The sequence below is a fragment of the Macaca thibetana genome, chromosome 5, assembly GCF_024542745.1.
Source record: "Macaca thibetana thibetana isolate TM-01 chromosome 5, ASM2454274v1, whole genome shotgun sequence".
Lineage (NCBI taxonomy): Eukaryota > Metazoa > Chordata > Mammalia > Primates > Cercopithecidae > Macaca > Macaca thibetana.
In genome coordinates this window covers 117,762,450-117,783,504 of record NC_065582.1, presented here as the reverse complement: position 1 = coordinate 117,783,504, position 21,055 = coordinate 117,762,450, and the positions used below count along the sequence as shown (strand labels likewise).

Genomic DNA, 21,055 nt, shown 5'->3' with positions numbered 1-21,055 from the left:
CTAAACAATTTTCTCATCTTGGAAATGTAGCAGTGAACTAAACTAAACCAATTCCTGCCTTCATGGAGCATATTATTAAACAATTTATGAATAGCAAGGTGGTAATACCATCAATTCATTAAGTAAAAACTGACAGCTATCTACGAGAAATAATTAAATATAAAAAAATGATTTCACTATAGTAAAGTGAGTGAAGAACTCTGAAGACTTAGTCTTTCTTTGGGTTTTTTACTGTTGTGTTATGCAATACATATGTAGTGATACTGGGAAATTGAGTTTAATTCATGATTCAAGATAATTCATACAGATATTCACTATTGAACAAAATATATTCAAAAATTCACTGTCTTCCTTAATCGTCTGTTGTTTCTATTTCAGTAGTGTTAGCACTTTTCAATAAACACTACAGTGAACTGGGGAGCCCATATCTTACTCTTTTATGTTGCCATGTCTTTTAGACATGTTATCTATACAAATGTCAGCAGATTGATAAAAAGAATTTTGACTCAAATATTCAGATGTTTTTCAAACTCAAAATATCCAGACATATTCGAAAGAACAGATATATAAGTCCTATTTTCATTAGACAAGTAGTGGTTTCATAGACAGTATATCAAATTGTGATGATCACCAGAAGTGATTATGATTCTAAGGAAATATTTGAGAAAAATGAAAATTAAAAAAAGTTTATTTTATTTGCTATTATTTTAAAGTGTACCATATCTTTGGTGGCATGTTTCTTAAGGAACCTGCCCAGGTTTAATATATACATTTATTAATGATTTTAGGATTCATGTAATTTCAAAAGTAATAAATTATAGGCCGGGCACGGTGGCTCAAGCCTGTAATCCCAGCACTTTGGGAGGCCGAGACGGGTGGATCACGAGGTCAGGAGATCGAGACCATCCTGGCTAACACCGTGAAACCCCGTCTCTACTAAAAATACAAAAAAAAAAAAAAAAAAAAAAAAAAAAAAAAGTAATAAATTATAAAAGAGTTTGTGTTGTACAAATGCAGTAATATAATCATGTATCTATTAGCATAATGGGATATGTCATACAGAGCTCATACATTTTAGAAATGTAGAAGATATGTAAAATAATCAGGAGTATCTTTATTCTATAAAATATAAAATAAAATAATTTATGTTTCGAAACTACTTAGAAAAAATATGGACTACAGCTTTATCATGAAAAAATCCTGAAGATATTTAGCTGATTTATATTTGTAAAAAATCTTCACAATCTTTAAACATTATATAGAGAAACTAAAATTTAATTGGTTTTTTTTTATAGTGCTACATTCTCAAAATGCAATATATGTAATACACATAACAGGCTTACTTTTAGGGCCTCATTAATCACACTGCTCCTTATTTAAACTATTTTGCAGCTCCATCTCCAGTTACCAATGTGAAAAAAGGGAAGATTGCAAAAAACAGCATCTCTTTGTCTTGGCAAGAGCCAGATCGCCCCAATGGAATCATCCTGGAGTATGAAATCAAGTATTTTGAAAAGGTAAGACTAACAGAATAAAAAAAATGTCTTCAGTTTCTTTTTTTTTTTTTTTCCCTTTAGCAACTGCAATTATCCAATTTGTAGAAGAGTATGTTGCAATTTTATGTATAAATCAATGACAATTGATTCTGCAGTCATAATTATGGACGCTAGAAGTGTACAGGGAGCTCTCTATTCATGTTCTGCTGCTGCCAAATAGTTTACACAGCTTAGATACTGCCATATAGTCTAATATTAGCTTAACTGAGTTGAACAGCATTAAAAGATGAAGTCATAGGACATTTGAAAGTGTTACAAAGACTTAAGCTATAGATTTTCAGTAGTGACTGCAGTGTGCTAACAGAGAAATCATATGTGCTTATGGCTAGTAACTCAACATAACACCTATACTATTAAGGTAATATGAAAAAGATAAGACACATATATCACATACAGTTTTTAGATTCTTAGCAAACATTTGGCACTGTAGTATAAAATTTATGTTTAAATTTCAGGTTAAAAAATAAAAACATATATGCATCACATTCCCCATATTTTCTTGATTTCCTCTTGTTCTCTGAGTCTCTTAGAGATACTTTTAAACATTTTGCCATAATAGCTATTGAGGTCAGGTCTCAAGGTTGTAATAAACTCTTTTCCTCTTTTCTGAATTCACAAGCAAGTGAGTTATCGATGAAAGAGTCATACAGATGGAAGCTGAAAAAGCTTGTAATTTCTAAAACTGGGCTGGAATATGTGGCTTACATATGTAGCCACCATGAGTCTTCCTGCTACTTCCGCCTCATTCATCTGTGATTTTTCTACTGGCTGGATCTGAATGTCATACACACCTTAGGACAACCTGAGTTCTTAAAGAGGAGATAAAGATAGATGGGAACCCAAACCAGCCTCTGAGAACTGGGTTGGAGACCCTGACCCAGAAATGTTGGTCCTATGGATGTAGGGATAGAAATGAACATGTAAAAAATGCAGGCATGAAGATCCCAAAAAAGAAGAGAAGGACTGAGCCACACGACTTACTCAATGGCTTTTCCAAACTCACAGACATCACTCCTTTTTTTCTGGAAGAGTAAAAGATATGGTAGGAAGTACAAAATCTTACTTTACAATACCTAAGAACTTGCCCAAGCTAGGGCATTGGAAAAGAGAGGGAGAATAAATGGTTCTCCTCACCATATATATATGCAGAGATAAAAGAGTTTAGGGCCGGGCGCGGTGGCTCACGCCTGTAATTCCAGCACTTTGGAAGGCTGAGGTGGGTGGGTTGCCTGAGGTCAGTAGTTCGAGATCAGCCTGCCCAACATAGTGAAACCTCGCCTATACTAAAAATACAAAAAAAAAAAAAAAAAAAATCAGCTGGGTGTGGTGGTGGGCACCTGTAATCCCAGCTATTCGGGAGGCTGAGGGCAGAAGAATCGCTTGAACCCAGGAAGCGGAAGTTGCAGTGAGCCGAGATCGCACCATTGCACTCCAGTCTGGGCAACAAGAGCAAAACTCAGTCTCAAAGGGGGAAAAAAAAAGAGTTTAGGTAAGTGTATTGAATATTAATTTGTCACAGTATAGAAAATTTAAAAATAAATTTTCTTCTTTCATTCATTGATTCAACAATTGCCTGTGTAAAAATACAACAAAGGATAAAACAATGGGGAGTGATGGAGAAAGGCCATCTACATATTTACAGGTTTTTGTTGTTTCTACAATGTTCATGTATTGATTATACCAGTAGATAAATAAATGATCAACCATTTTTGAAATAGTCATCTTTCTAGGAATGACTTACTGGTAGTATTATATACAACTATCAGATCATTAGGAAACATAAATGGTGACACATATTTCAAAAATAGGTTATCAAATACATTATTCACCAAGAATGCTCTTAGAGAATATCTCTGAGACAAAATTATGTTGGGATATGGTTAACATTGTTTAATGTCAACAAAACTGTAGTTAATCAAGTGGAATATAGTGACATTAAAATTTCTCACTGATTACTGTTCTCGTGAGATTAGTAGTAAAAAACAGCATTGCAAATTCCAGAGGTCTACAATTTAAACATAGGCTATGTCAAAAAACAATTTGTAAAATTAAGGTTTATATTTCTTATTCAAGTTTTTGTAACCTTTGTTACTTTATATTGATGCAAAGCCATGTAGAGTTATATAAATATATATTAACACATGCTGAATTCTGTTGTGAACATTGTTTCTCAATTTTCATTGTGATTAAAGTTGATTTCAAAAGAAGATAAAATGCAAAATAGAATTCAAAAACTGTATATTTGACTATCTTAGATGCAATAAGGGTTAACAGCAGGGAGACTAAAAGTTTAACAAGTACTTACATTTTCTTTTATCTCTGAATCAACTAGCTCGATTAATGACTGGCTTTCTTTTTTGTTCTTGAGGAAAGCATCCTATTTTTTTCCCCTTATGAATAACCTTTGATTGTTTTCATGACCACTTCCCAGCATATGCATTACTTTCATTATATGTGTAATATTCAATATTAATGAGAATTTATCTTTTCTTAAAAAGTTGCTGCTTCTGTTAGAACAAAGTTATTCAACAAGTGGTAATGAGGAGTTTCTATTAAATATTTCTTCTACTGAGTTTTATCCATATTGTGATATTATTTTCTTTATAGTTCAATTTCTATTTGAGTTACATTTATTTCAGTATGATTTGGTCTTATATTTAATAATTCAAATTTAATGCTTCAGTATTCCATTATATGATCTGTATAACTCAAATAAAGAAAAAAATGACTTGGGAAAAAGGTTTCTAAACATATTTCCAATAAATTAATAATAAGTTGCTTGTTTACATTAATTAAAAGCAGCAAAATCTTTATATGATATATTGGTGGAAGTGATTATTTTGGTCAGTGTTTTCCTTTTTAAAATAAAGGTATTAATTCCCGGACCATTGTGCGTGAGCCAAACATTTGAGCATATCTATATTATACCTATAAAGTTTTTATAAGACTTTCATTTATAAAAACTGGATTATGAGCTTTTATACCATGTATTGAGGTAGGGATCCTGATAGGTTTTCGGAGCTGATTTTGAGCTTTCAGAATAACATCACCATTTTATTGGATGGCTTTTGGCCAGACACAGGTGGCAGAGCTTTCCAGGGCACATGCATTTGCCAGCTGGCATTTCTGCCTCTGATTGCCCTGCTCTAATAGAGGTCATTGGGCTTCTCTGCTCCCGTGTGAGGATGGGCTCATTGCCATCTCTTAATTAAAGGCAGAGGCAAAGGGAAGCTGCCCCTTGGCAGGGTGTTTGCCAGCTGGCTCCTTCTGCTGAAGCCCTCCCCTCACTGCATGTGAACAGTGTTTGCTAAGCAGCTGGGGAATGTAGCTCATTTGCTCAGCTGGGGCACGAAGGCAGCAAAAGGCACTGCCCTGACCAAGGACTTGGCAGCCAGGCAATTGTGGGTGTTGACAATCTTTACATAAAGTTTGTGATATGTAGAAAATTACAATATGAGAGAGATTTAAAAGAATGAAACAGAATTAAATTTTGGAAGACGCTTACACGATTCACAATGTGTATTCATTGGTTTTGATCCACTAGATACATGCTTTGCTAAATTCTCTTCAATAACTTATGTATGGCTAACTCAGAGAGACAATGTACAATTAAACTCTAGCTAAGGAACAACTGAGACATACATAACGTTAATTGTTAAATCAAACAGAATGTTGTGCAATTGATATTAGATCATGCATTATTTCAAGGAGCAGCAGTCCAGTTTCCTGGTAAATTTTTCCTTTTTGGCAAAAAGTATCAATTTCTAATATTTTTATAAAATGTATTCATTGTACCTTCAATAGTTAGAGTTTACAACTATGGAAGCTTTTAAAAGTTGTTTTGTTTTTTACTTATCAATGGGACAACTTACCATCATGCTATAGAGTTAAGAGTAATCCATTCTACGTAGAACCTATTTTGTAGCGATTGTGCTTGGTGGTATATGTATTATTTTTATCTCTGTCTCCTTCCAATGTTCTTGGTAAATAATTTTATCTCCATATTAAGGAAGAAAAAAACTGAGGTAAAGAGTTGTTTACCCACATTTTCTCATCTACTTAATAATATGGCTGGAAATCTAATGCTGTCATTGATGCCTTCTTCTAATGTTTTATATTATAAATGTTAATCCTTTATGTAAAAATGATAATTACGTAAAGTCTATCAGAATTGTATACTTAAATTTTGACTAGATTTTTTCTTTAAATTAAATTTTCTTTAAACAAATATCAGCAAACAGACATTTAACTTACTTAGTGAGAGTTACTGCTACAATTGTAGCCAAACTGGAAAGCAGAATATTATTGAGAAATATTCCTTTTAAATAATATGGGAAAATAATATTTTTCAATAATATGGAGAAATAATAAATGATATTATCAGGTTTATTCCATCAAGAACCTGTGCATTCTCAGAAAAATTGGTAACTATCATAGTTTATAGAAACTGTTTACAGTTGTTAAAAGGAACACATTAAGAAATTGTTTGCTTTTTACTGCTATGATCCTACCATACAGAAGGAGTAATAGAGTGGATAATAGAAGAGCAATACATGTTTGTCAATGAAGAAATTTACTGGTATTATTAGGTAACATTTTATAAGACTTAATTACCTTTGCTCAACTTTAATAAAATTTCCTAAATACATTAAAGTTTAGATAATTAAATTAATCTGCAGTTTAAAAAATTAAAGATCAATCATTTGCCTATGATGATCAGAAAGTGTGCTATTGGGTTTATAAATTACACCATACCTATTTAGAGATAATTTTGGACCTACTTAACTCTAAGATAATTTTGTATGTTTAAACATATTACAAGAGGAATGATAAATTGCTTTAAAAGAAAAATGTTATATAGATTGTATATTTTAGATAGTATTAGTGGTAGTCAACTTTGACATGTCATATTAGAAAGAGTTACAAATATTTAAAATAATTATGAAAATTAAAACATCTATTACAGTTTATTAACTGCTTTCACATACATTACCTGTTTCATTTTTACAACATCTCTGTGAGGAAACCCAGGCAAGTCTCTACTCCAATTTTACTGATAAGGAAACTGAATATAAAAGCAAAAATGTCCCTGCTATATTTCAGCCTGTGATTTCAGTATCCATGGTAAAGTTGGTGTGGTAACTTCAGAGAGATAATGAGGAGTTATGGATGGTTAGTCTAAACTTTTGTTAGCATCAAAATAGAAACAGTTCCTCTTTGTTTCAGTTCCCAAAATTATCTTTCCAGTAATTATTTTTCCTGCTCCATCTCCATTAACTACTACCTAGCTCCTCCAAATGAGGACATTTTCAAAAATAAATAAAAATGCTTTGCTTATCTGCATTTTTCTTTAATGCTTTCTATCTAGGCTTAGAGAATTGAAATTAAATTTCACCAGTGAAGTACTAATTTCTTACCTTAAGACCTAAGTACAATTATAAATTGAATTCACTAATGAGTTAAAGCATAAGTCTTACCTCACAGAATGGGACATATTGTTAACTTTCTGTATGAATAGGCAGTATGTTAGATATGCTCCAATTAACTATATTGGAGGAAAAAAGTATACAAATAACAATACTAAAATAGAGTCTGTAAAATAATCAATCTCCTACAACATTATGTTTTCAAAATTTTAGAAATGTATTACTGCCAAAGACAAGTATTCTGGATAGGTGGACACAATGTCACCCACCACCCTGAGTTCTAGAAAAGACTTTAATATTCTATGTCAATAGCACACCTAGGATGTGTAGGATTTTTTTCTAAAGTATTATATTTGTACTAATAGAGTCCATTGGTTTCTGATTCATTCTCTGATCTATGGTTCTAAATTTTGTTGTCATTATTAATTTATATGCTGCCTTTTTTACTGTATGTGCATGCGCATCCCAAGGACCAAGAGACCAGCTACACAATTATCAAATCCAAAGAGACAACTATTACTGCAGAGGGCTTGAAACCAGCTTCAGTTTATGTCTTCCAAATTCGAGCACGTACAGCAGCAGGCTATGGTGTCTTCAGTCGAAGATTTGAGTTTGAAACCACCCCAGTGTGTAAGTCATTTTAATTACTGTCAACTCATGTCTCAGTAATGGTTACCAGAAAAGAGTCAGCGGATCAATACCCTCCCTGGGCACTCTGTCAGTCTCACTCTCCCTCTCTCTCTCCCAGGCATGACCCCTTCAGGTAGGAAGCATCTGTCATGCTATTATGGTAGGTCGGCAGGTTAACACGTTGGTCCCTGCTCCTCATTGCATTCAGTCTTCTGGGAGATGGTACTTCAGGAGATACTTTAAAAATGTTTAAACTTGCTTTTAAAGACTTTCTTTCCACTGCTGCCATACTTTATTGAATTATTGCCATTTACTTTTTTAGTTGTTTTATTGAACTAGGCTACTAGGCTTAGTCTTTCTTTGAAAATTCCACAGGGAGTTTTCTTTAGCATTGAGATTGGCAAGAAAATGGTGCTCTCAGGAACCAATCTGATCTCATAAAAAGTATTAAATCTCTGGCACTGTCTTTAACGGGAGAATCTGGGAATATTTTTTGGAACAGCCTTTTTGAATCACTTTTTTCCCCATAAAATAGCGTAAAATATTTTCCTTTAATTTCAAAAAAATATTTATGTTACTTACTTGTCCTAAACACATTGAAAGAATTTAAGATAGTAATAGACGCTGTTAAAACTTTTTGTGAAGAAATACACAGTACTGTGAAATGTCAGAAGTGTATATGTGTGTCAGTGTGTATGTGTATTTGCTTTAAGCCGAGTTACATAAAAATTAGTAATTTTAAAATAAATAAATTGCATATTTCCTTTTTACAAAAATCAACAAAATGATAATTTAGTTATGAATTTACTTTGTAAGAATCAGAAGAGCTATTAAATTAAAATGTGAATAAAACTATATTATACATCCCCTTTGAAAATCAAGATCTTCTTTTTAAAGTATATTTAACTGATTTATTTAAAAATAATTTTTATTCTGTAAAAATAACTTTCTAAGTGTTGTTTCACTGAATTTTATACAGAAAAGGGTGCCATTGTAAAAAATTATAAATTTGTTTTCTACACAAAGGAAAATCTGTGAGTGAAGTTTAATTGAAGCTACTGAAATTTGAACTTCTAATGCTATTCAGAAAATTTTCTTTTCTTACTACATTGAATAGGAACATGTGATATTAGTCTGAAAATTCTTATAATATTAGCATTGGATTATTTAATCCTGCCCCTTTAAACTAAAAGGGATTTAGGAAAAAAAGGCATGCTGTATAAGCTAGCCATCTTAACAAGACTTGATTCTGTTTCGGTATAATTAGTAATAAATATTGCTTATGTGGTCTACCAACTCTGGGAACAAAGCCATAAATGAAATCTCAAACTATGCTTGAGTGCTTTGATAACTATACAAATGAAAAATCCCATTAAAAAAAAAAAAACACGGTAAATTCTACTCAGTTCTAGGATGTTGGCACATTGAGCAACTGGTTTTTCTTCAGGCTTTTCAATATTCTATCATTTACATATGTATTAAGTAGTAGCTGCCAAGCACACAAAAACTCAATCAGATGACTTAGAGGACTAATATTTAATCCTTTCCTGTGTATACTTTTACAAAGGTTTACCTGAAGTAAGCTACTTTTAACATTTTCTATATAATTTCTAGAGAAAAAGAAATATCACCCACTAATTTTTTTATTGCTGAAGTAGATTATAGCATTATTTTTAATAGCAAATGAAAATACTTCGATATCATACTGCCTCGTAGCTATGAGAGTAAAATCTTTTTTTTACTCGTATGTGTACATGTATGTACAAGCTTTTTACAGAATGAATTTATTATTTGTAGAGAGTATATTAGATATTAATTCCTTTTTGATCTTTATGTATAATATTTTCTGAATATAACTCAACAACAAGAATATATTGAACACCTATAACATATTAGGCTTTGCTAGGCCCTGAAGAAATCAACGTGAGTACACATAGAAACTTCTCTCCAGACAAAACGAATATACTGTGTTCAATTCTAAAATATAGAATATTTGTTTCAAAAAGCATTTTAGAGTAATAGTTTTGCTTATTTATTTATTTGTATTGAGAAAGTCTCACTCCATTGCCCAGACTGGAGTGTAGTGGAGCGATCTTGGCTCACCACAACTTCCACCTCCTGAGTTCAAATGATCCTCCTGACTCAGCCTCCCAAGTAGCTGGGATCACAGGCGTGAACCACCATGCCTGATTAATTTTGCATTTTTAGTAGAGATGAGGTTTCTCCATGTTGGTCAGACTGATCTCAAACTCCTGACCTTAGGTGATCTGCCCACCTTGGTCTCCAAAGTGCTGGGATTACAGGCGTCAGTCACCACTCTCGGCCTAATTTTGCTTATTATTTTAAAATTGATTTTATTCAATTTCTAGCCATCAAAGGGTTTCTTTTTAGCTCAAAGATGCTATAAATGACTCAAATAATTCTAAGGAATAATACCTTCTTTCTCAAGGCCTATTGTCTAATAAAGAATCAGAGAAGATACGCAATGACAATTAAAATAATACTTTTTTTCAGAACATTTATTTTTGTAGTATTTTCTGAAATCCACATTCATTATTTCACTGGGCAATTATTTACTTTATATCATAATTTCAGTCTTAATTTACATTTATTATTTCCCCAATAAGGTCTTCAAGTACTTTGATGCAGTAATTACGGTAAACATACAATAAACATATTTGTGTTTTTCCTCGTTAAGCTTTCAGTGATTTTTATTTGGTAAGTGATAGTTAAAGAGTTCTGACTTTAATGAGCCATCTGTACTAAGAAAAATCTACTTTATCAGTCAGGTATGTAATAGGAAGTTATTTTAAAATTTCCGTGAGTATATTTTTTAAAAAGAATTTTCCAATTGCCTGTTCAATTCATAATGATGATACAAATAATGAAAAGTTGACACTTTTTTATGATTTGTGTTTTTATAGAATTTATTATTTACTAATTTATATTACATTTCAGTCATTTGTTAACAAAAAGTTAAAATGTTATGAGCGCTTTTATTTTTCATTGACATTGTCTTGTAAGTCAAAAGATAACTCTAAAGAGAAATGCAAATAGTAGTACAAACAGGAACGCAAAACAATTTTTTTAGAAAAGCTATTTAATATGAAGATTTGGGTAGAAAATCTCCAATTATTCTTCCTCTGCCAAGTTTAGTTTATGTCTTATAACTGTTAACTTCTTCATTTTAATTTTGTTATGCATAAAAATAATATATTTAAAATTGATTTTTTACCCTACCCCCATTCTCAACAGCAGTGACTATATATATGTGTGTATATATATATATATATATATATATATATATCAACAAAGAAACTTACCGTGAGTAAACCCATTCAGCCAAACTCATTAGACCCTTTCCTGGTTTCTTTTAACATAATTTATCTTGAAGCTTTCAGACTGTAACTGAATCTATCTTAACATCTACATGCCCATGATTCATCAATCACATTTGTGATTCTTTTAATTTTTAAAAATGGATCACTTCCTTTTATCCAGCTATACCTATTTGTCTCAAATCTGTGCAGCCTAAATGAGGAAATAATGGTATTGTGTTTTTTATTAAAAGTTGTACTGAGGTAATTGTGGATTTGCATGCAATTTTAACAGCAATACAGACCACTCTTATACACTTTACTTAGTTTTCCCCATGGTAATATTTTGCAGAACCATAGTATAATATCACAACCAGAACACTGATATTGATGCAATCAATCCACAGATTTAATCCTATTCTCTTGTATTCCTCTTTAAATGTGTATGTGGACATGTATCTGTGTTAGATTCTATGCCATTTGGTCACTTGTACAAGTTTGTGTATCTACCACCAACCTCAAGTTACCAAACAATCCCAATACTGTAAAGATCCCTTGTGTTTCTTTTTTTATGACCACACCCACTACCTTTAAGAAGAAATGTTGTGGGCCGGGCGCGGTGGCTCAAGCCTGTAATCCCAGCACTTTGGGAGGCCAAGACAGGCGGATCACGAGGTCAGGAGATCGAGACCATCCTGGCTAACATGGTGAAACCCCGTCTCTACTAAAATATACAAAAAAAAAAAAAAAAAAAAAAAAAAAAAAAAAAACTAGCCGGGCGAGGTGGCGGGTGCCTGTAGTCCCAGCTACTCGGGAGGCTGAGGCAGGAGAATGGTGTGAACCCGGGAGGCGGAGCTTGCAGTGAGCTGAGATCCAGCCACTGCACTCCAACCTGGCCGACAGAGCGAGACTCCGTCTCAAAAAAAAAACAAATGTTGTGGCATCACTAAGCCCTGGAAACCATTCATCTGCCATTCATGCATGACGTTTTCACATTTCAAAAATGTTTCATAAATAGAAACATGCAGTATGTGCCTTTTAATTTGGAATTGGCTTTTTTTCACTTAGCATAATTTCCTGCAGATTCATCCAGATTGGGTGTGTATCAAGTTTCTTTATTTTTATTACTGAATAATAATCCTTAATATGTATGTACCACAATTTGTTTAACCTCCATTAATTTGTTGAAGGATATCAGGGCTGATTACAGTTTTTGCTATCACAAATAAAGATACTGTAAACATTTGTATACAGATTTTTGTGTCATGTAGGTTTTTATTTCCCTAGGATGAATTTCCAAAAGTACAACACTGGATTGTACAGTAATTGTATATCTAATTTTGTAAGAAACTGCCAACATGTTTTCCAAAATGGCTGTATCATTTTCCATTTCCACCAGCAATGGGTGATTGATCTGGTCTCTTTATATCCTTGTCAGCATTTGGAATTGTCATTATTTATTTACTTATTTGTTAGTCATTTTGAATAAGTGGGTAGTGATATCTCACTATTTTGAAAATCACTGTTAGTTAATTATGTTCAACATCCTTTCATGTGCCTATTTGCCTACCATATTGTTTTTAATGTTTCCACTAATTCCTATGTACTTATATTACTTATTAAAAATTACGCCCTTGATTAAGTTACCCTGATTAAGAAAGTTTATAGATACCTATTGCTGTGAGAGAAAGTTCCCAAATTCTCAGTCTGACCTGTAGACTTATAATCTGGCTCTTACAATTATTTTAACCTTCAATGATGAACTCTTCACATATATAGCTGAGGCAATAAAGTCTAGAGAATATCCACGTAATATTTGTATACAACCAGGAGTGTGGGAAGCAAGGTGAGGTAAAAAATGTGACTTCTCAGTATATGCTGCCTTAGAATTTCCAGGCATGATGCAAATGTGTAATGATTTTTTTTAAAGAAACATTATTATTTACAAAGAATATTAATTTTTATAATTGGTGATCTTTCTCCATAGTGTGTTATATTGCTTCAACATTTTCTTTTAAGTCTTCCCATGATATTTCCCAGCTATTTTGCCAAAACGACATCATTAATAAACTAATTTTTAGTAAACATAAGAAAATGAGAGACATGCATAACTAAAGGTATATATCTTAAGGATTAAAATTTTAACAGTATGTTAACATGATTACCATATCTCCTACTTGACCTAAATATTTTTGTCTCACTCCTAAACAAATCAACAAGCATGAATGCATTGATGATAACCTGTAAATTGTTTATTTTCATCTGAATTAATATAATTAATGATATCATTAATGCCCTCAGGACAAACGAAAGAATAAACAATTAAAAAATCTTGATGAATCATTTCTTATTAGAAATTGCTCACAGATTAATTATTGCATGTGAAACAGTGAATAGTTAAAACCTGAGTTTATGGTGGGTGAATTGCTTGAGCTCAGAAGTTTCAGACTAGCCTGGGCTAAATGGTGAAACCCCTTCTCAACAACAACAACAACAACAAAATACAAACATTAGCTGTACGTGGTGGCGCACGCTTGTAGTCCCAACTACTCGAAGGCTGAGATTGGAGGGTGACATGAACCCTGATGGCAGAGGTTGCAGTGAGCCAAGATCGTGCCACTGTACTCCAGCTTGGATGACAGAGTGAGACCCTGTCTACACACACACACATGCACACAAGAAAATTTAAAACCCATCAAGGACCTTAGAAAATATTGCAAATTTAAAATAATAATAAAACTATATAAATAAATTAAACTAAAATAATCCTAAACAAAAATATATTCTGTAAATTCTTCCTCACAAAATGGTCTCTAATTGCTTTTTATACAAAAATGATCTGATTTCAGAGGACGTTAGATAAATACAGAGAATATTAATGTTTGTGATTTGATGTTACTTATAAACTATATTCATAAAATGTATCAACTTAGCATATTAATCTTTTGAATGCCATTAGTAATTATTTTAATGCAACATATTTTTCTATAAAGATCTGCACATCAGATCTTTGTTGGTCCTGGAAATTACTCAAAATGAAGAATTTGACACTACCAAAATTTTATACTTCTTCTCAAATTTAATACTGTGGCCAGTGTGAAGTTACTCTGTTTTTACCCTTATTTCTGAGTAATTGTGCACTCTTCCTCCAAAACTATATCTGTGAGAGTTCCCAAACTGGCACATTAAGAGTGGGAATAATTGTTAGACTCAGATTAGAAGGGCTTTTGAAAACTAGACTTAGCATTTGACAATTTTCTTCCAAAGGTAGTAGGACTTTCTAAAGTTTTTGATCAGAGAAACATAAAAATGATATTTTTGATATTTAATATGAGTACATAGAAGGCAGAGAGAACAGTTAAAATGCTATGAACAATATTCCACCATTTTGATTATACAGATTTGAATCAAATAGGTTAATGTTGGATGAAAATAAGTGATGTATGGGGAGAAACATCAAAGAAACACAAAAGTATTTGATAATGAATGAACAAGCAGAAGTTAAGAAGGATTTAGTAATAGTTCAAAGAAACCAGAAAGAGATCAAACCAGTTTGATTTTTTGGTTTGATTAATGATATGTTTATTTGTTGATATATGTTTTTGTTAATGCCTTTGGGGGTAGATGTGGTATAAAGGACAATTTTAAACTTGTTAATTTTTATGTAAGAATAAAATCCAAACAAAGGGCTAAACAGTTTGTTATAAAAAATGGAAGGGTTCTTTGGAGAGAAATAAGGGTAGGAGATATAAATTTGTCATCCTGATAGTTATTAATTGATACCATGAAGGAAGAAGTATCAGAGAGAGGGAGAAAGTAAGGGAGGATGTGAAAAAAAAAGACAGAAAGAAATGGAGAGAAGTGAGAAGGATAAGAAATGAGAAGGATCAGGAGTGAGCATTCATGGAGAATCGTTCATACATCACTGTGGGAAGAGAATATGAAGCCATCAGAACTGACAAAGTAGTGCTTCATAGAGAGGGACAGAGTACAACAGCTTGTCTGATGCCATAGAAACCAAGAGGAGGAGAGTTTCAAGTTTAAGGTATACGTTCAGCTAAGTCAAACTCCTAATCATGGTGGAGGATAAGTTAAATAAAGAAGTACACATTGCATGTTGCAAATGTCATCATCCATGGAATTCAAAGGCAGAAGAATAAAAAAATTTCAGAGATAATTTTAAAATGTTGGTTCTTAGATATGGTTGGTTTCAGATGCCTCTGTCAAGATGCTGACAAATAGGAAATATAAGAATGGCAAATAAACAGGAGATAATAGTATAAGTGATACTTTACTATTTATTTAAGGCTGTCAGTAGTTGAAACTCTATGCTAAGTGTATTATATGTATTATCTTTAATCTTAACAGAAATATAATGATCCAAGGAAACTATCCCTATTTGGAGATTATGCAAATGGGACTTTAAAGGTTTAAGTAATTTTCTTGACGCATATATGTAGTAAATGCTGGACCTATTTTGCAATTTGGATTGAACTAATCCTACTAAGTTTAGATATAAAGATTTACTTCTCCCTAAAGGTGATATCTGCTCAGGCTGGTAAGCAGCACAATAGTTTATAAAGCAGCAAAACTGTCTTCCAGAGGGAGATCTTTGAAAGTTTAGCATTTCTCAAATGTGGGAAGTGGGAATGTATTAATACACGGAGCATATGAAGATGGCTCATTATGGGGATGATTTTACTAGGAAATTAACAATAGAGAATTAAGGCATTCAAGCAGCAGTTGCAGCTTACTCAAATAACATTGAGTTTCTGAGTGAAGTTTCTCTAGAAACAGTGCCCTCTGCCAAAAAAGAAAGAGAAAAGAGAAAAAAAAGTAGCAGTAGAAATAATCTGAGTTTAGAGATCAATAAAGCAGACTTTGGGGAAAGGGTATTAGCAATTCTGGGGGTAGGTTTTTCCTGCCTCATTTATACTATAGCCTATAACTAAATTTCTTGCCACCGACCTTAGCGTCAGAGACTAGGAGAAAACAGGGCAAGACTCTTGTACATATTATGCAAAAAGGGAGAAGGTAAGAGCACTGACTTATATTGAAAATAATAGTTTTACTCAAACCAGCTGTTAATAATAATGGGATCTAAATACTGGTCTAAAATAGTTGAAAGCGAATCAGTGCAAGAGGGTCATCAGCAAATCACTTAGTTTTGATTAGAAAGAATCAAGAACAATGTGACTAAAATAGAAAGGGAGGTGTTTGCAGATCCAAAACTCTTGGTAGGCCAAGATCTGGTATGGGGTTGTGAAAAAGAAAACACAGATTGTTACTAATTTCTGTGACAATATTTGTTACCATGGAGCTGAACTAGTGCTACTTTGAAGTTATCAAATTGATCATATCATTAAACAAGAAACATGCTACATATTCTATGGAAGGATTCTTAAGAACATTAGTACAATTTATTTTGCCCTATGGGTGTTTTGTTTTAATCCAGATTAGTTAGCACAAAAATAAAATTTATTTGCTTATTTAAGTACAACTGCTTAATCATGTTCATATTCCTCTTATGAAGGGAATTTTATACTAAAATATAAAACATTTCATCTAAATCTATGTATATAAAAAGTAGGTGATGTAAATATATCCAATTTTAAGATAGATTTCTACACCTCTAAATGTTTGCCTTGATATTTTTCAAAAAGTGAATTTACTTATGAAATATACTTACTGGTTATATTGTGCTTTACATTGTGTTTTTGTAGTAATATTCAGAATACTGATATTATATTTTACTTCAATGAGGTCATAGTCACATTATTTTTGTCTTCAATGTCTCCAATGTCTATGGGGAAAAAAGTCCTACCTGGGTTCATCAGATTTTTTTTCTAGAGAACAGCAGAATACAAACTCTAAAAATATCAAATCTTATATACCTGGCACCTCCTATTTAGATTAAGGTGTTTGAAGTCAATAAAGAAGTTCCATTTTAATTCGCAGACCTAAGGCCCCTAGATGAATACTATGCAAACAACATGCATTCATTTTTTATGATGACAAGGAAATAATCAGTGACTTAGTGATGCTCTCAAATCTCTATTTGGAAAGTAAATATTTTCTATTAAAGATGACTTTTCAATTACACACTTTTAAGAAACGATATTAGGGGAAATCTCAGCCAAGTGTGGGTAAATTGCTTAAATCATGAATTGATTACTGTCTATTAAGCAGCTTTTATTTTGAATGCATGTGATCACTTTAACCACAAGCTCCATTTTCTGTATCTCCTATCAGCAGTTGCAGCATCCAGCGATCAAAGCCAGATTCCTATAATTGCTGTGTCTGTGACAGTGGGAGTCATTTTGTTGGCAGTGGTTATCGGCTTCCTCCTCAGTGGAAGGTAAGAGAGGAAGCTGTGATTCTGAAGTTTTGCAGCTGATCTCTTCCTCACCTTGATCTGACCATTTGGCTGTTAAGCACATCCCAAAACAAATCAGGCAAGCAATATATCAGCAGATAATCTCAATAAATGATGCAATTCCTAAGCCTTATCTTGTTCCTATTACTGATGATTTTTAAGCCCACAATTTCTCTTTTTAGGTATGCTCTCTTCATAAGAGCTGCGTTGATGTGTTATTGTTTATTCGGTTCATATAGCTATATCTCTTTATATGACACAGGTTTCTTAATCTGAAATTTTTTGTCCCTCAAAAGTGTATATGGTTGTCTGCTTCAATATTAATTAGTGTTTGGGAAAAGTTATCTTTGTGCCAAGTATATTTTTGAGGAATAAGACATGATTCTATTTAGCCAGTATTCTATCCTAACAGGGTGGTGTATCCAAAGCAGATATTATGGCAAACAAGCTCCTTAGAAAATGACCAAACATTTTCACTGACTGCTTTTATTTTCAGCTTCTAAGTGATTTCAACCTGAATATTTCAATTATGGTGTATACTGATTTGAAGTGAATTGTATTAAATATTATTGAAATAGATACATGAATATATAATATATTATGTATCTACATTTTTTCATTTTATACAAAAAAGAGGTTGAGTCTTAAGAAGAGCTGTTCTAGGTGTTTTCTGATATTGAGCTGAGCATAATCAACAATAAAAAATAAAATAAAATAAAGTAGAATAAAACAAAGTGAAGTAAATAAAACAAGAGTATGCTATTTTCCTACAATAAACATAGTTTCACATATTTTTTAAATCCAGGCCATTATTAGAAGGGATATGTAGTAATGGGAGCTGTCCATTTGAAAATATATTTTGGTGTTAGACCATTATAGAAAACTTAATGAAAGTCTTCATGGAAATATTTATTTCTCAGAAAAAAAGTGAAAATGTACCATAAGGTCCCCCCAAAAAGCCAGGAAATCAATGTTCATATTGATTTTGTTACTGTTCTACTCATTTACTGTTGACTCTTCAGCACCTATTCAACTCATAAATATACAGAATTGGGCACTTTTCAAAGTACTGCATATTGTGTTCTGAAAAGATTTATGACTACATCCTTAAATTACAGAAGTAACAGTTTATTTTTATAAAATATCACAAAATATTTTGAACATTCCCTCATTGTATCTGAAAATCCTATTACTTCTGGTTCTTATTTATTTGTTTGAAGTTTTCTTAAAAATATATAAAGTAATTCATTGCTTACTTTTAATGTTAGATTGGCATTTATGTATTTCTAGAATTTCTAGCTAGGGGATAGTTTGTGTTCTGTTGAGGACAATCAAGCCCATCCCAGGCAGGGGGATGGCTATCTAGTGCCCCACTGATTTCATCTCTCTGAAGTCACCTGGGGAGAATGCACAACCTGTATCCCTGCTTTCTGGAAGATAAGCTGATTTCACTAGACTTGTCAGATTTTGACACAATAGTATAATGAAGTTGCATGAATTGTAACTACTAAGAAAGCTACCACATGACAATGTGTCTTTTACACCCCAAATTATAGATGATGCCTTTGCAGAGCTGGTTTGTAATGCCATTTCTTTATTTCAGACTGAGATAAGAGTTAGTGGTTTCCTTTCTAATAAGTTCAATAAACATTAGTTATATTTATGGACGTGGAGGTTATAAGAAGATTCTGTATTTGTTGTGTGCACACTTAGGAGAAATGAATAAAAATGGAAAAAAGAACCGAGGTCTAGAATCCAATAAATCTGTGTTTTTGAGAGTTTATTAAAGGATACACATCAATTATCAGAAATATGTTGTTGTAGACTTAGCACAGTGAATTTACAGGTGACAGTTTGCTACGGATTCTTGCTCACCCTTATGTGGTATTTTTAGCATTAGACAACAAAATATTTGAAAGAACTTTCAATCTACTTACTATTTGGTAACTGAAGGGTAGTATCGTTGTAGTGCATACACGCACACATTCATACAAAGTCACCCACACACTCTGTATTGGTTCTCACACTGCTATGGAGAACTGTTCAAGACTGGGTAGTTTATAAAGAAAAGATGTTTAATTGATTCACAGTTCCATATGGCAGGGGGTGATCTCAGGAAACTCACAATCATGGAGGAAGACACCTGTTCACAAGGCGACAGGAAGGAGAAGTGCTGAAGGGGGGAAGAGCCAAGGGGGCGGAGCCCCTCATGAAACCATTAGATCTCCTGAGAACAAATTTACTCTCATGAGAACAGCGTTTGGAAAACTGCCCGCATAATCCGATTACCTCCACCTGGTCTCTCCCTTGGTATGTGGGGATTATGCGGATTACAATGCAAGATAAGATCTGGGTGGAGACACAAAGCCTAACCCTCTCTCTCTCTCTCTCTATCACACAATCACACACACACACACACACACACACACACAAATTCTATATATACCTGAAATTGCTGTTCAAGAAAAATGAAATTTTAGTATAATGTCTCATTTGTACTAGAATCAGGTCTATGCCCAAAACACATAGCTTAATTTTCTGCCAAATCCAAGGCTTGGTAAAACATTTTTGAACATTTTGTCTAATGAAAGTGTAATTACTTTTAAAAACAGCAACATCTAAGCAATTAGTACATTGTTCATTCATATTAAAATTCTTTTCTAATCCAATTTAATTTTGCAACACAGTTTAAGATGCTGACACTAGGAATTTGCAGTTGAAAAGACAGCACATTTCGCCAAAAACAAATCTGAGGCTTATAGTTTTTTAGAAGCCAATTTTCTGCATGAAATTTTAATTACTTTATTTTCTTGGATGTATTTTCTTGACTATCAGGGAGCATTTGTCATATGATAGAAAAGTCCTTGGCCATTGTATTGTACTCTTCATGGACAAACTATTTTATATTTTATTATATAAGTATAACTATTCAAAAGCTAAATGATATGATTCTTGAAAGACTTTTTCTATCTCACTTAAGACAAGGAACTTTGTAATTTTTGTTTGGACCAATTAAATCTAACTCACCCTGCAGTACCTAGATTGTCCTGAATTAACCCAGTAAAGATTTGTTAAATAACTGGAAAATTAAATGAAGAAATGTGGCCGGGCGCGGAAAAGCCTGTAATCCCAGCACTTTGGGAGGCCGAGACGGGCGGATCACGAGGTCAGGAGATCAAGACCATCCTGGCTAACACGGTGAAACCCCGTCTCTACTAAAAAAAACTACAAAAATCTAGCCGGGCGAGGTGGCGGGCGCCTGTAGTCCCAGCTACTCGGGAGGCTGAGGCAGGAGAATGGCGTGAACCCGGGAGGCGGAGCTTGCAGTGAGCTGAGATCCGGCCACTGCACTCCAGCCTGGGCAACAGAGCAAGACTCCGTCTCAAAAAAAAAAAAAAAAAAAAAAAAAAAAAAAAAGAAATGTGGCCAAAACCTAACATAAATTTGGGAAACTATATTTGAGTAATAGCAAATTATTTTAAAAAGCTTGAGCTAGGAAAGATGTAAAGATATAGGATTAGATACGTTTCTCCCTTCTCTCTGTGCCAAAATATGATTGATTCTCTCTCTCACTCTCACAGACACACACACACACACACACACACACACATTTAGACTACCATCTCACTTTGAGCTTACCCTTATTACTATCTAATATCTGGAATATGATATGATAACCCAGATATTTGCTCCTAGATAACATCATTTAACTAAAAATAATTGGACTCATCATTGGTTAAATAAGTTCAT

General features: G+C 33.0%; 1 protein-coding gene across 7 annotated transcripts in view; it reads left to right on the top strand.

The window, feature by feature from the left end:
• EPHA5 (EPH receptor A5) overlaps nt 1–21,055 on the top strand; it is a 349,515-nt gene that overhangs the window by 247,834 nt on the left and 80,626 nt on the right. For 4 of the 7 annotated variants that reach the window (XM_050792667.1, XM_050792665.1, XM_050792671.1 and 1 more), the window contains 3 exons: nt 1,393–1,517; nt 7,453–7,612; nt 17,182–17,287. In XM_050792667.1, coding sequence (XP_050648624.1) covers nt 1,393–1,517; nt 7,453–7,612; nt 17,182–17,287 — 391 coding nt within the window. The remainder of the gene's footprint in view (nt 1–1,392; nt 1,518–7,452; nt 7,613–17,181; nt 17,288–21,055) is intronic. The other 3 variants (XM_050792668.1, XM_050792666.1, XM_050792670.1) reach the window with 1 other exon arrangement.